At 39.9% G+C, this 16,488-nt stretch overlaps 1 protein-coding gene and 1 long non-coding RNA gene across 5 annotated transcripts in view; one reads left to right on the top strand and one right to left on the bottom strand.

Annotated features, from left to right (window-relative positions):
• The window catches only part of LOC114149682 (uncharacterized), a 40,098-nt gene that overhangs the window by 10,204 nt on the left and 13,406 nt on the right, over window positions 1-16,488 (top strand). The gene's annotated exons all lie outside the window — the stretch shown is intronic.
• Window positions 6,336-16,488, bottom strand: part of ctif (CBP80/20-dependent translation initiation factor) — a 48,758-nt gene continuing 38,605 nt past the window's right edge. For all 4 annotated transcript variants that reach the window (XM_028025707.1, XM_028025706.1, XM_028025708.1 and 1 more), the window contains 3 exons: window positions 15,610-15,765; window positions 11,263-11,316; window positions 6,336-9,883 (listed from right to left, as the gene is read on the bottom strand). In XM_028025707.1, the coding sequence (XP_027881508.1) occupies window positions 9,662-9,883; window positions 11,263-11,316; window positions 15,610-15,765 (432 nt within the window). In that variant the 3' untranslated portion in view covers window positions 6,336-9,661. The remainder of the gene's footprint in view (window positions 9,884-11,262; window positions 11,317-15,609; window positions 15,766-16,488) is intronic.

The following is a 16,488-nucleotide window of genomic DNA, read 5'->3' as shown; positions in this document are numbered from 1 at the left end:
TATATCCGATTACATTTCAAACTGGAGGAGGTTATTGTGGAGCTTTAGTCAAAAGAAACACTTAAACCAGAAGTACAGTACATATTTAATTTCCTGCAGTTGGTCTCAGTCATGTTTATCAAAGCTTTATTGAATGTATAAAATTCTTTTGTATTATGTTTAAAGTACAGCATGAAATATGCAAATGTTAGAGGTCACTACAATACCCTCCCAGACACTCCCACAAAAGTTTCCTCAAACACCACTTTACATTTCTGGCTATGATGTGCGCATATAGCAGAGTGTTTGTATTTGCGTGTCGATTGCTTCTTGAGTGGTCGGTCACCAAGTGCAGCTCGCAGCAGCAGCTTTGCTCATGCCAGCTTGTGAGCCACAGAGAGACTCGCTCCTGGGTGGCTGCCCTGGTTTGGTTAAGAAATGTTGCACAAATGCACGCGGCTACACGTCAGAACGTCAACATTCTTAAACTACAGCATTTAGCGTAGATGAAGTTTTGTTAGACACGTAAAAGGGTCTGCTGCTCTCTGATAACTTTTTTGTTTCCCCCAAAGAAGTTTTCTCCCCTGCCTCACCTTCGCGCTCACCCCTTCTGTCCCTCTGCAGAGATGTGTTTGTTGACATTGGCAGGTGGTATGCTGCTCCTGGCAGCAACAAAGTGAGAACAGCACACTGCAGCACACTTTTCAGCCAGGCCACTGCAAGGGCACCCGTGCTGCAGAGCAACAAACACGTCATGCATCCTCAACTTGAAGCGAGCCGTTTTAAGATCGGTGAATGGTACGTGTTAAAGTGTCCGGTTCACATCGCTGCTGCAGAAACAGAGCTGTGCATATGCTACAACAGAAGAGCATTCAGCTGCACAATTAGTGACAGAATACGTGTCCATATTTGAGATAAACTGACCTGGATTTTGTAGCTGATTTCTGATCTCTGTTTATTAAACGTTTTGAATTGCCAATAATGACTTTAGCAGAATAACATATTTCTTTGAGAACTGAAGTATAAGCAGATAAGAAAGAAGCATTCAAATTATTTTTGTAGTTTCCAGCTGAGAGTAATAATTAAACATTTTTCTTTGGAGCAGAGATAATGTCCCAGTGTTTTGCTAACTCAAAAGAGAGATAAGATTACAGACAGCTAAAATTATTAACTGAATGGGTGTGTGTGTATATTCCTTAGAGAATTTAAATCCTTGGCTTTACTCAACATTTTCAAATCCAGCATGTCATCCTCTTGGTTGCAAATTCAAAAGGATACAAAGTAACATTTGTTTATTTAAACCTTCCCCTTAAGTCTTTGTCTTTCTCGCTGTCTCAGCCTAACTGAACCACAGACATGTAGAAACTGTTGTTTCCTTTCACACGTTTTGTGGTTCCTCTGACTTAATTTTTGAACACTTTGCTCATACTTAAATTGGCCAACTTTGAGCCTTCCTCCTTCAGTAACAACATCCACTCAGAGGGCCGTTGCTCCTACTGATCACCATTTGTTTCAGCTTCACCATCAAGAGCAGCATCCGTCATGGCTTGGAGTTTTTGATCAAATGTGTGCTCAAACATCAAGGTCAGTTAAACTGCATTAGAGGAATGGGGCTAGAAGGTGATAAAACTAATCGGTTTGGACTAGTTTTGCGAGGTTTTACAAAACAGGATTCTGAAAATTGTCAGCAAAATTCTGATCAGAGTATTTCTAGCTTAAAGATTTGATTCGGTGAAGAAGAATAAATGAAAATGATTATTTAAAGTTTTTAAGCAACAGATCTAACCATGTAGATTCAAAACAATGTAATGATTTTGAGAATTTAAACCCACCATGATGTTAACTCGCTTTTTAGATTCTGAAACATAAATCTGAAAATTATAATCATTTTGTATATCTTTTAGAGTAATTTTTGATGAATTTTTTTACTCATTACTAATAATAGCAATGAGTCACACAAACTGGTAAACTGGTTAGTTTGCTGACTCAATGGATCCTTGACCAGAAAGACCACCGAGGCAGTTCATACAGGAAGTGAACAGGTCCTGACATCATTTCCTTTATTACTGCCTGTCCAGGAAGCAGGAACAAAGTTTTTAGCTTCTGTTAAATCCCACTTTACTCTTTCTCAAACACCCAAATCTCCTTGTTAGAACAACGTGTGCATCCACTAATTTACAAAGAGCCAGTAGTCATCTTTATTATGTCTAGCTTTGCTCCATTAATTGTCAAACTTTAAAGTGCCAGCCCACATATTTCTAAAAGTTTCTTTTTAGTGTAGCAAAAAACAACTCCTAAAATCTCCTCTAAAACACTTCTGAGGAGCCAATCTATGCCAAACATAACTGAAATGTCCGAGTACAAATATAGTTGAAATAAAATCAGTTATTTTTTGTTAGTGAAATAAACTGCAGCGCAGTAGCTGCTGGTGAGATGGAAAGGTCAAGAGAGCAAGCTAAAACCATTTCGTAGCCCACAGTTATTGATTTCTCCCACAGAAAAGCACACTGTAGTGTAAAACATCTGGGAACGCGTCTGTGTGTTTAACTGCATTTGTTTTGCACAATATCTGGCCTCTGTGCCCCTCGCACGACACGGAATGCATTTTAAAAGGTTCTTCTTTAGCTTACTGGTGTGCTGATCAGATAGAGGAAAAACTCACATACTGTGCTGAAACACACTCCAAAAACACATCTAAAAAAATCAACATGTTAGCTTAGAAACAACTGATAAATGAGAGAACGAAGGAGTGTGTCTCAATCCCTAATACCGATGAGATCATTCTCCCTCCTCATATATAGTTCATCAAGGGCTGTGGACTTTCTATGTGTGTTTGAACTGTAGCTAACATCAGCGTGGGCCCATCTATGCACTATCAATGTTGGCAAAGACAGCCACGCTCCCTTCCCCTACGTGTTGTTGCTCACGGCTAATCAGCTGCGCATCAGAGAAAAAAGGAAGCAAATTGCTCCAGCCATTTCCCTTCCTTCAGAAAGTGAAGTAGCCATAGAGAAAAACTGTTGTTTATTCTCTTATTGCACCACGTTCGATAAAGTCAAATCAACCGACCAACATTGACATTAGTATCTAAAGCAGTCCACACCAAAATAATGCAAAAAAGACCAACATGCATTTTTTTTCACTTGGCCATAAGTGACATGACCAGAGTGCTTTGGGGGTAGTAAAGTAACGGCAAGCCTTATAGTCATAAAGCAATGCTTCTATGGCGATGTGTGAAATTGGGCTTTTGAGTATGTGGCTTGCCATCTTTTCAGGCAGTGTTTACTATTTTTAAACTCAGAAATTATCTAGTTCTGCTCTACCTCTCATCTTTCATAAATTTAAGGCTAATAATGGACACTGATTTTTATTCTGAAGAAAATGTACTAGAGCCACCATGATATTTTGGTTAGTTTTTCTGTCATTACTAAAAATAAAAAGACAATTGTGTTTTTTTTTGTCATTTATTCTTACTCTGTGATACAAAAACCAAAGTTCTAACAAAACTTTGATCCAGGTGACATTACTTTAAGTTCCTAGCAACTTTTTTTTTTTGCACATTAAGCCTCAATAATAAATACGTGTGATAATATTTTAGCACCTTTTTACTTTCTTTGTGATGATTATTGACTGCTTTTAATCCCAAAACAGAAATCATAATATAACGTAGTGTAAAATCTAGCAGCAATATACACTCTGGTTTTTGAAAGTCATAGCTAGATAAGAATGTATGATCATTTTCATAAAGGTGACTTTAATTAGACCTATAATTTTCACCATGTCTTACTGACTTTTCTTTTGAGCCTGATTTGAACCATACGACCTCATTTCGCTTGCTCTCCACTTTACAACTTAGTCGTTTACTTTGCTTGGAGACAACTGGCTGCTTCACTGTAACATGATCCTTAGGAGCCTAAACAGTATAGACTCCAACAGCATGGTGGCCATCATGATCCCTTGAGGCTGACGTATCCATCTGACTGTGTTCTCACAAAGCTGAGCTAAATTAACTGTGATGGTAATTATGAGACAGGCCTGGCTCTGTCTTTCTTTCATTACTGGTAATGATTTTCTCAGTGGGCAAACAATAACAGGAATATATATGAATAAACAGTCATGTGGAAAAATTAGGACACCTCATTAAATACTCTGTCTAATCTATTTATCTTTGGTAAAGAAAGTGATTTTCTTTTTGTGAAAGTGATTTTTGAAAAACGCTAGACATCAAAAATGTCCAGACATTTTGCTAGACATCAAAAATGAACAATTATTTACTCATTAAACAAATGTTATGCAACATAATAGGTATTCTAAATGAGGCAAAAAGTTAGGACGCCCTAACCGTTAATAGCTAGTCTCACTCATTTGACTATTCACTGACTTTAGTGACCCATTTTTCATAGCCATTTATCTGTTTCTGGACTTTCTTTCATGGCTTTTAGCCCAGGACTTTCTATTTGTTTACTTTCAGCCATTTCTTGGTTGATTTACTAAGTTTTGGGTCACTGCAACAAAGCGTCACCAAACCTTGATACTTCCATCTCCGTGCTTCACAGTTACTACAGGGTTCTTTTGCCAGAATGCTGTACATCAGTATTCGCAGGTTTTTTTGTGGAACATAATTCCAAATTATATGCAGAAAATTTGCCAGTTCATGGACTGTTTTTTAATAGCATATGTCTAAACTATTAAAAAATGTTTCTTGTCAAATGGGCACACTATTTGACATGCTATAGGATGCTATTAAAATGAGTATTTACAAGCGTTTAAGAGGGAATGTCAAGTATTTGTGGATTTTAGTGATTCGCTGGGCAACTGTGGCCCCTAACCTCTGCAAATACTGGGTATCCACTGTATTTATGTTACGGGTGTCCTCTGTTCTGGTGTCAAAATGTTACAAGTTTGAACTGATTAAGTTCTTTGGAAAGGAATCTTTGCTTCCTGTTTTTCTTGAGCAGTGGTTTCACCCTAACAAACCTCATGGAGTGCATGTCTACACAGGTATGCAGTTTCACATTATTAGCATAAGCCTGCTGTAGGTCCTATGGTGACATTTTAGCTGATTTAGAGACTTCGTTTAGCATCTAGCAGTCTGCTTTTAGGGCGAACTCACTAAGACAGCCAGTCTGGGTACGTTTGGCATAAATGTTCTTCAGTCATAGAATATTTTTGCAGACAATGGAATTTCAGCTTCTTTTGTGATGTTTTTTAATCTCTTTAAAAATGATATCTTAAAAAAAAAAAAAAAACATAAAAAAACAAAACAATATAATAGTCTTTCTGAAGACCTCTGACAGCTCTTTAGATCCCATCATGGTGCTGACTCTCAATTCAATAAAGTGAAGCACACCTAACTAAATTTTTTATACAACCGTATGCAGTGACTTGAGTAAAGTATTAATGCCCTTTCATATATCTCCTTATGTTAAAACGACTATTTTATTAAGATTCCATGTAACATAAACACAAAAAGTACATAATTCAGTGGAAGGATAATGGCACTTAACAAATCTGAAGTGTCACTTGCATTAGTATTTAGGGCTCTGTACTCAGTGGACTTGGACGGGGGTAATTAAAAGCATGCATTTTTTTCTTCTACTTCACATCACTTTGTGCTAGTTAAAAAAACAAAACAGAAATGTATTATTGTAGCACAAGAAAACATGAAAACAATGAATATTTTGAGCAATCTTCATGAGTCACTTTCTACATTCATGCCCTCGTCTGCCTGATGTCTTAAAACTGAACCGTCTCTGGTACTTTATTCATGGTGTCAGTAATCTGGACCGACAAAACCATTGCTGTGTCTACAACTCATTTATGGCAGCAAAAGACAAATTAAAGCTTCTTATGAAAACAGCTCGAGGTGTTTTAATTTGAATATCCTGGCATATAGGATGATGTTGATTGGTACAAACGAGTACAGAACAACACCCCGAAGGTTTGAGGGTTAGGGGGCCTCAGTGGGGAGACAGTCTGATATTAAGGGCTCCCATTGGGAGGTCCACAGTCAGAGAGCCTCAGGCAAGTGTTGAGACTTATCATTGGCCAAGGACGCTGCATACATCAGCATCCACAGCGTTGTTATTATTCGGAAGTGTGGCCCGCTTAATGTGTGACCATGTAAAAAAAGTAGGCATGTAAATGAGATGTTTTAGTCTGCGAGTTTGAATGATCGGCCTGCTGACCAACTGCGGTGCCTCGATTAGTTATGGGGGTCTCTCTGGTAACGGCAGCTGCCACCACGTGCCCACGATTGTGCTTCTTTTGTGATGTGTAAACCCATGTGACACCGTGATGTCTTTTTGTAACCACGCCAACAGTGCAGGAGACAATGAAAGAAAACGCAACACAGCTTTTCTCCATCACGTCTTTGCAGCCCTCTCCACTTGGTTTATTTTTCAGTTGCTGAGAAAAACAACAAGACCCACAGAGAACCTCACTTGCAGCTAATCGAAAGCTTGTCTGCATTCCAGCTGCTGCCTTTTGCTCCTTCGCTATTCATGTGAATATGCAAATGATGGTGCATCTCATTCAGTTGTCATCTGAGTCATGTGACCCAAACAGCGGGGTCTTAGGGCACGCGGGGTGGGGAGGCTCCAGTGGTGCAAAGGGAGGAGGGGAGTGATCTCCACCTGCACCAGTCTGCTGCGAGACGGAGCCGCTCTTTGCATAATGGACGCTGATTGATGGGATTTTCTTCTTTTCACAAAGAAAAACACAGTAATACCACACTTACACACCTGTCAAGGAGCGAGGTATCACCGTTTAATGTCTTTAAAACCCATCGTCATTCGTATATAAATGGCGTGATTAAATTTAAATAGAGTAACAAAAAAAATCTATTTAACAAATCCTCTTTGAAGCCAACATATACTGTTGAAACCAAATATTTACATACAATGTATAAACACTACAAACTGTTTTAATTTCCTTAGGGTCATCTTAATTATTTCCATTGGCTAAACCTCAGGGTAATATGCCTTTTTTAGCCAATGTACGTATTTGGTTTCAACTGTATAAACATGACTTAGACGCTCCTTTAAAATCACACACCTCATCTTTCTCATCATCTGGGGTGTGCTTCTACCACACAGGATCTCAATTCTTGATGCAAGACAAAATAATAATAATAATAATGAAGAAAAAAAAACCCAACTGCCCACAAATTTAGTGGGAAACTTTAATCTACTGTTGCCATCAGAAATATTCAACCCCTTTAGAGATTTTCAGGATGCATCACAGAGCCAGATTCTGCTTTGAATGATTCTCTATGTAGTGAATGCCACACAGTCAACACAGAAAATGCATAATTTAGCATTTGTGTGCAGCATATTTAGTTGGTATAACTATGTCACAACAATAAGGTTTAAACTGTCTGACGGAGTTACCATAATTAACTCTATGGGATCTCTATCATGGTTCTTCATTTGCTTCAGCTGTGATGCATCCATCTGGGTATTCAAGGTGACTTTGCACGCATGAGAAAGGCAAAGGAGCTTACGTAAAAGCTGAGCGAAAGCGTATTTCATCCCGTCTAAAAGGCCTTGGATAGAAGGTTTAAAAAAAAGCAGTGAAAAACATGATGAGACACAATTGGGAGCAAACAACTTTCTGGCTGTGAAAGCGAGCCCAACATTTTATCAAAGGTCCTTGGCAACTTGGTTAGAACAACTGGTGCAAACCCTGTGTGACTGTAAGATGAAGAGTTTCAGTCACAATTAGAGGATGCGCACTGAAAAAAACAAAAACTTCAAGGCCAGAATCCAAGACATACTCAACGCTCGAACACACGGATGATCAAATATGAGTAGAAATGGTCAGGAGGAATCTGGATATGACTACTGGTAGACAGTTCTTTGGTCTGATTATTCCAGTGGTACTGTCATCAGCCTTCAAGCAAATCATCACTCTGGCATTAGGTGTTGAAAGGGGGTTGTATATTTCTGACTTCAACTGAATGCACGTGTATATGTGCATATTTGCAAAGGACAACTCCCAGGCAGAGTTAGTGCAGAGGGTAATACTTTGTCATCTTTTTCAGTGTAACAGCTCCACTCCAGTATTTTCCTCTATTTCATTATAGTTAAATACCTAACGTCCTGTATGCAGATTATACATAAAGCCCGTTTCAACATGATACATGTTTGGCTTGATACAACAATCTTATACTACAAACATTAGCTTGGAACAAAGGTCACAAAGGACAAGATCATTCAAACAATAATATCTTCTCTTATCATCATGGTGACTTTTAAATACACAGGTTAACAGTTATTTGAAAAACCTAAGCAAGGTCCAACAGAGTTCATATGAAACACTGGCAAAATGTCCATCGGAAAGAATGGCTGGAGCCATGCTTTTGTCATTTTCCTCACTTTTTTTTTTCCTTCTGCAAAGAAATGCTTTAGATCAAGTCCAGCTAGTCAGCATGCAGTCTGCCACAAACCCAGAAAACAAGAGAGGTCCTATTTAAGAAAGGCCACTAGGCAATTAGAATAATCTAAACTCCCTCACTCTGCTCAACCCACCTCTTTAACTACCAAAGTTTAATATTAATCCACAAGAACTGCTTCAAATTGTCCTTTTTTTTCTTCCTTATGCTTCTTTAAAAATTTAAAGCAAATCGCATTGAAACAGTGCAAAACAAATCAAAGCTGTGCAATAAAGCCTACTGCTATAAGATCCCATACGCACATCTTAGCATAAAAACCAGACATCAGTGATAAAAACAATACATGATTAAAAATGTATAACAAAAAATCAATGATGCGGTAAATAAAGCATGGACACGAACTGTATAACAGAGCAGAGACATTCCCCTGCAAGACGGAAAAAAAACCAAAGGAATTATCAGACAGCACCGGCTGCTTTAATTTTCTGATTTGCACCCCGCCCCGCCCCCACCACTGCAGAGTCTCCACTGCCTTAATGGTGGAGCAGCGGGTCGGGGTGCCAGCGGGGTGTGTTCGGAGTGCGTCGCCTTGCGGGGGCTCGAGCAGCCATCTGCCACCCTACTTCAGCCAGCCTAAGCATTATCCCCAGCCCAGGAGGCCTGCTGTCTCGTCCCCCTCCAAAAGGGGGCTCCTGCTGTGGGGAGATGTAGCAGAGGGCTGGGGAGCTCCCCCGCGAGACCCTTTGACCTGGTCCCCCGCCCCGGCGGGGCAGACGGCCCAGACAGACAGCACTGTGTCTGCTCCCTGCCGCCTTCCCCGTCTCTCTTTTATCAGCCACTGAGACCCCAGGGGCTGATGGAGAGACAGAGGGGATGGAGGAGAAAGAGGCTTGGCGAACGAACACAATGAAGAGACTGACACAGACCACCCTGACCTCCCCACCCCACCCCGATCCATTCATCTTTGGGTGCAGATCTCTCCATTCCCCATGGACAAGCTGCTGCCCTCTCCTCCCCCTTCTCCTTTTAATCTCTGCACCACTCAAAGCCCAGTGAGCTCCCCAGCTCTGTGTGGCCAAGCACGCCCCTACTGGCCACACGACACTTTGTCTGGATGTTAGGAAGCTTTATCGTGGTTTGTCTTCATCTACCTGTGTCATCGAATGTCAAGATCAGCAGCAGCAAATAGCAGTTAATCGTCCAGGCAGGGAGTGATACACAGTAATATTTTAATTAGACTTTGGGCGTCAGCGGGGCTCGTGTCCTCCAACCGCAAAGAAGCTGCCGCTAGGCTGTCGTGGTGAGCTTCTGGATGGTGCGATTGTAGTATTGGGTGGTGATAGCTTCCAGGGGGCTCCACCGATGTGCGTGCAGCTCGATGACCTCCATGAGCAAGGAGCGGGTCAGCTGCGACTCGGTCGGACACAGCATCTTGTCCCTGACGGCTGCTAGGAGCTCCGTCATCATCTCTGGGAGCTGCTCCTCCAGCAGACGCCCGGTACTCTGCAGCTAGAGGACAAACAGAGGAGGACGGGTTAAAGTCAAGACAAGGGAAAAAAAAAATATATATATATATATATATATATATAGAGAGAGAGAGAGAGAGAGGCAAAGAAGATATGGGTCCCGTTATTGGGAGCAAGACAGTGTCTGGCACCTTGTTACTGTGAGCACACAGAGGCAAGAGATTCACACAGCCTGCAGCTATGGATCTGTGTTTCTCAGCATCTGGGAGCTGTTGGTTATTCCCAGCTCACCTACCTTCCCTCTTTCTGCTCTCACACCCCAAGGCCGTTCCTCGACTATTGAAGGATTAATTCAGGAACTTTCAGCTTGAAGGGTTTCAAATCAATGAACCGATTGTGGTTCTGAGGGTGATGGTAACTCCTGCTCCTTATTAAGTTGAGATGTTCATTCATTCTACATTTATTTATGTGAAAACTAAAAAGAAAGGATTCATGAATGTAAGCATGATCAAAATCATGAATAAAACATAAAATCTTTACTGAATGCAAAGTCAGACACAGAAGTATTTCATTTTGAAGCAATCTTTTTTTTCTGAAATTACATATTGAACTTAAACTGTCTTTTCATAAAAGAATGACAGATTGGGAAAAAAAACAGCTGAATGTTGGATGGTAGAAAAAGTATTCACACATCTTGAACCTTTTCAGGTTTTGTATTGTTAAAATAAACTTCAATGTAGTTACATGGGATTTGTGCAACAGGCTAGCACAAAGAAAGTCATAAAATGAGACAAAATTATCCAAATGGTTTCAAATAAAAATCTAGCTTCTAGCTTTGAATAACAAGTATTTTAAGGTGAATCTCATACATTATCAATTGTCTACAAACTAAAGTTTCGGCCCATTCCTTTTTTCAAAATAGCTTAAGCTCCATCAGATTGGAGTGTGACTGTGAATTGGCTTTTCTTTTTTTTCCCTCAAGTGAAATCACCAACTAGGACTTTGGCCCAGTCCTAAGTCAGGACTGGGCAACTTGGTTGATTTTTTTTGTGCTACATGCTGATGAATTAAGCAGAGTCCTAAATATAAAAAAAATATTTTGTCACAATTTTGTAATGTGACAAAATTATAAAATTCATGGGGTATGAATACATGACACTTTCATTGATAATATTAAAATACAAACAGCTTAATGGTTAAATATTTTCTTATTTTAATTACTTGGAAAATACACTGCTTTATCTAAAAACTTACAAGCTCAGAAATAAGTCAGGTGCTGTTTTTTATTTTTTTTTAAAAAACAACACTGTTTTGTTTAGTTTTCTGTTGTGTGTTATTATGTACATTTTTGTGAGACCAACTGTGAGGACATTCCTCAGATTGTTTTTTGTAAATGTGAGCATGCTTGTGTGTGGTCCATACCTCCAAGGAGCAACAAAGGACGGCATCTTCTTTAACATCTGTTGACTCAAGCAGCTACGAAAAAACAACAACACACATGAGGACTATACTTAGTAGAGCAAAAGTCCACAGAGTAAAATGCAGTGACATTAAGCTGAAAGCCACAAAAGGACGGTCTAAAGCAGAAGGATAAAATTTACATTAAAAGAAAATACTAGAGGTTCAACTGTCTGTAAACATCATTCATCTGACAGAAGAGAATGAACAGCTAATGCCACTTGTGAGCATTTTGTGCCGCCACAGACCCTTGAGTCAGACAAAACGGCAAACATCATTCATACAGGCTTACTTTATCAAAGCTCTACATATGCATACACAAATGAACAGACAGTCTGCAAACACTTTGTGCAGCCAAAGACAAACAGGCGGCTGGCACACACACTAGTTGTGTACAAACTAAGGGAGCTCACCCATTACCCATATTAAGGTGACACTGTTTACAGCTATAAGCGGTGTGTCTGTTAAACAACTAACTGCATGCTGGCTCCCGGAGGCGGAAGGAAGCATATCAAGCTAATCTCAACTTGTTGTGATTGTGTTACTATATAAAGAGCTGAAAGCCAATAAAAAGGCTAACATCCTGCATATTAGCCAGGGATACTTTAAAACTACTTCTCAATTTAGTGGCTGTTTATTATATTTTTGTCTGAGTCCATGTCTCAGAAAAACTATAAATAATAACATTATTATTATTATAAGTGCAGTAGCAGTAGAAATGATTGCTTCTTTTCTGATTTAAGCAAAAGCAATTGGCTCGTTTTACACACTTCAACACCAAATTATTTGTAGCTCTGGTAGGTTTAGGTTTAAGGTAATCTTTTAACTTTACCAACACGTTTGTTCTGTCAAAAAGTAAAAAAAAAAGAAAAAAAAGTTTGCAACGGTATTTTTCCCAGATAATAGTCGGAATAGCTGGGGTATAACCATATTCACTGCACATCCATTTTTTCCTAAATGATGCCACATAAAAACAGTGACATAAAGGTCAGAACCATCATAAGTCTGAAAGAAAACTCTGCTGCTAACTGATGTGTTGATCTACATTTAGTCAAAGCCGGGCTCTTATTTCCACTCTGCAACTTTCCTGGTATTTCACCTATCATTCAGGCCCAGCAGTGGAACAGACGTCAGCTCCTCAGTATGCTAAGACAGGCGTGGTGACAGAGTGGCTGTTTGTAGTGGGAGCTCCAGTCCTGGCGTTTCCACAGTAGGAAAAGTATGTGACAAGCTGGAGGAGCTCATAATGAGTTCTCGAGGGAGAAGAGGTTGAAGTTTTTTTCAATACTGTTAAAATGATCTAATCTATAGTCATTAGTCCTCAGCTCTCCAGCTCTGCTCTGTTCACACAAGCTTTTAACTTTCTGTCATAACACATAATATACATCGATGGCCACACAAGAACTTCATCTTCAGCAGAAGATCATCTGTTTCTTTTCAGTCAGTAAAGAAACTGGTGAGCACAAAGTCAGAGAACCACAAGCAACTTTTGATCCTCTGATAACACCGATTTAAAATACATACAACCACAAATATATTCTTAATATGAGAACGTTTGTCTTCATACTGCAGAAAAAAAACTGTTGCTTTTCTCTTGACAGAGTAACTTTAAATTCAGCTAAAACCATCTTTCCAGTTGTTGCATAGCAACTGCAAGTCTGTTTTCAGGATTAGCACCACTTGTAGTTACATTTAATTTCATTACTGTATTACTGCTGAATTAATACCATCTCACTATCTGCTAACCAAATAAGCCTACATATAAAACTGAGTCTAATGATTTGTCTGTGTGGGCATTTGTAGATATTTTTTTAAAGCTCCCAGGGCAACAGAAAAAGCAAGCTTGTGCCTCATGCAGTGAAACAAACAAAACCCAAATCTTGCAATGTGATTTAGTAGGGGGGGAATAGGATCTTTAAATAAAACAAGCTGGCTGCCAGGACTGTCCAACCGTTCAGGACTTTTAGACAGGGAAGACCTTATGTTATATTGTAGCATCTCAGACTGATGTTTTATTTTAGACAAGTCTGCAGAAGCAGTAGCAAAAGCAGTAAACAGGCAGATGGTCTCAAGTAAGCTTTAATATTTAAAACTAAATTTAAATTCTTCTACTAAGAAGAATTTAAACTTGCAAAAATTATGCAAGGTTTAGCACTTGCAAAAACTAGCAAATACAACTAGACTTGCTTAGAAATCTGTTGAACTACTCCAATGTTATCAGTGATGTGCAGATCGTTACAATCGATCATTTATGAAACCTTTCATGAGACAAACGTCCATGCAGCTTTTTTTTTATGTCAGTTATTCAATTTGATCTTGCTCTGGTAGGAAAGCAGTGGCTGGGTGCTGGAAAGCTCTTATTCCTAGATTAAAAAAAGCACTCCCACTCACATGAGTGGCGACTTCAAAGCTTGCAACTCTGCAGCTCACATGGTGATAAAAAAAACAACTTTAATAGCCATGTTCTGGTAGATCTGCTTGTAAAAACTGGCCTTTTTTCACTTTGTTTTGATCATTTCTGCGTAATTTGTTAAGTGCAAACAGACATGGGTGAACAGTGTCTCAGTTTATTTAATAGGAAGATTTCACTGTTTATGCCATTAGGGCTGGCTGACTAAAAAGGAGTGACAGTGACTAAGCGGAAAGGTGTTTAATTTGAAGTTTTAACGGCAGCCGCAGACAACGGTTCTTCATTTTATTTAGTTCGGAAAGAATATGTGGAAACTGAACCCAGAACTCCCCAACTCTTACCTAATCCTATTTTCCAGGTATAAACACAAGAAACAGCGTCTACAGACACACACACACATTTTGCAAAGTATTCATAACTTTGCAAAATTTGCGTTTAAAAGGAAGTTTGTGTTCAATATTCAAAAGTGTCCATATTATATTTTCAGTATGTGACGCAATAACAAAAACATTTAAAGGTATTTTTTGCAATTGTGAAAACCCAGAGTAGTGAATATTTGTGATGTGAAAGACAATACATGATTTTAAAAATGTTTAACAAGAAAAAACAAAGGCTGAATAAAATGTTTGCCCATTCTTTTTTCCCATAAGTTAAAGATAATTCAAATTTGATGGTAAAGGATCTAATCAGAAAGTTTAGTTCTGGACTTTGTGCGTTTCTAACAGTGTGTTCAGGGTGATGACGGTGTTGCATATCGTTGCGTTTAGGCCAAAAAGTTTGCTCTTTTTTTTTGTCTCATCTGACCAAAGGAGTTTCGTTCATATCTGCCGTCTCCAAATGCATAAAGGACTTTTTAAACTTTCCTTTAACTTTATTCTTCTTAACATATGAAGCATCATTTCCCTGCTACTTCCTGTAGTTCTATGACATAAAATCACAATATAGAGCAGATTGAAGTTTGTGGTTGCGACATGACGAAATCTGGAAGAGTTTGGGTGGTGCTTTTGCAAGGCTCTGTACGTGTAGGAAGATGATGTAAGAAAAACTGGCACTGTGGTTGTAACTGAATTCAAAGATAATAGTTATTGGGGAAAAAAATAACTGATATTTAAAAGACAGACACATTAACACCTACATATAATGGGATGCAGTACACAGGTATTTTCTTACCTGAGTTGTTGAGATGTACCATGTTGTAAACTGTATGCATGTGGGATTCTGACTAGTTACGCCACGCCTACGGTTTAGCTGGAGAGTCTTTTAACAAGCTGAGATAATGCCCTGGGCATACCCACAGACAGGGTGTGGACGGATGGATCGCTGTGTGTCATTGTTGTTCGTTAATGGAACACCGGGTGTGTGTGAAGCGCCAGACTGGTAGAGGTGTGAACGCGAGTGCTAAAACTCACTTATACATGTCTCGGCATTATTCTCTTGTACTTGGATGACGCAATCAAAGCCTATTTTCACCCGGGGATTCTTTGATCTCGTCTCGAACGTCCTTTGTCTTCTACCTGAGAGAGTCTGAGCCAACTTCCTCTCCACCAACTGTCAATCGGACCACAGTCTCCTACGTTTCCTCCTTCCCACCCACTCGCTTCCTCTTTCAATTTCCAATCGGCCGTTGAGCACTTCTGTATCGTAGTGAGTCTGCTGCGGCTTACCCTGCAGGGTTTCTATGGCGACCAACGAAAAAGCATGACCAGCTAATGGGGACGTAACCCGGGGTCACGCATTCTTTTTTTTACTGGAACCGAGTATGTCTTCACCGTTTGTACCTCGAGCCAAACCTCAATGTGGTGTCTGCAGTCTAGACTGCGTCTGGTTGAAAAACAGGAAACCAGATTGCGAAGACGAGACGCGCAAGCGGCTCGACGTTTCCAGCGCATCTGAATACGGACCTCTCGTAAACAGGTGTAGATGGGGCACACCAGCGCCCTGAACGGCTGGCCGGAGCTGCTCCTCATGGTGCAGAACACCTCGCACAGGAAGGTGTTGAACCCCAACCACCGCTCCACGTCGGTCTGCTGCAGCTCCTCACGGCGGGAGAAGTCTCTCTGAAGACGGACAGAAAAATACGAAGCATGCTTTTACCTTCAAACACTGCACAGAAACAGCATAGCAACTCCTGTACTGGCATTACACAACGATTCAGTTAACAGGTGGATATATGTAGTAGAGCATTTATGAAACTGGCACACACATTAACCTTGTGTCACCAGTACTTCAACCCCCCCCAAAAAGGAAAAGAGAAGCATTTGACAACTCCATTGAAAATACCTTTTTTCTGCTTGAAGTATTCGTTCAGTTTGAAAGTGAGAACAGTGAAGTGTGTCAGCTCTGTGAAAGTGTTGGGAGTTAATACGGGTTAATGCTTAATGTGCTCACATAAAGCTGTTGCCGTGCAGGTTAAACTGAACCTTCATTAACAGGCAGTGCAAAGGCTTCCATCCCCCCTCCTCTCGCTCACAATATTATCTGTCAGGAGCTCGAGAAACACGGGCAGCTTACAGAGCTGGCTGCATTTATTGGCACGCCTGGAAACGATGAGTAAGAGCTTTAAAATAAAGTCATCTTTTATTGCAGCAGAATAATGAGGAGGAAACCTGGAAAACTGGCTTCTTTAATTTGAGTCCATTTATTCTGTGGGGGAAAAAAAACTAACTACAAAGCCATAAAAAATTCTGTTTCAATTTAGAGCCTGCTGAAAAAAAAAAAAAGGAGTTCATTATGCTAACAAGATTTCCAGTTGCTTTGGTGAAGAAAAATGCCCTCAGCAC

Source organism: Xiphophorus couchianus, chromosome 8 (assembly GCF_001444195.1).
Source record: "Xiphophorus couchianus chromosome 8, X_couchianus-1.0, whole genome shotgun sequence".
NCBI classification, from domain to species: Eukaryota; Metazoa; Chordata; class Actinopteri; order Cyprinodontiformes; family Poeciliidae; genus Xiphophorus; species Xiphophorus couchianus.
The sequence above is the reverse complement of the archived record's forward strand: the minus strand, read 5'-3'. Positions and strand labels throughout refer to the sequence as shown.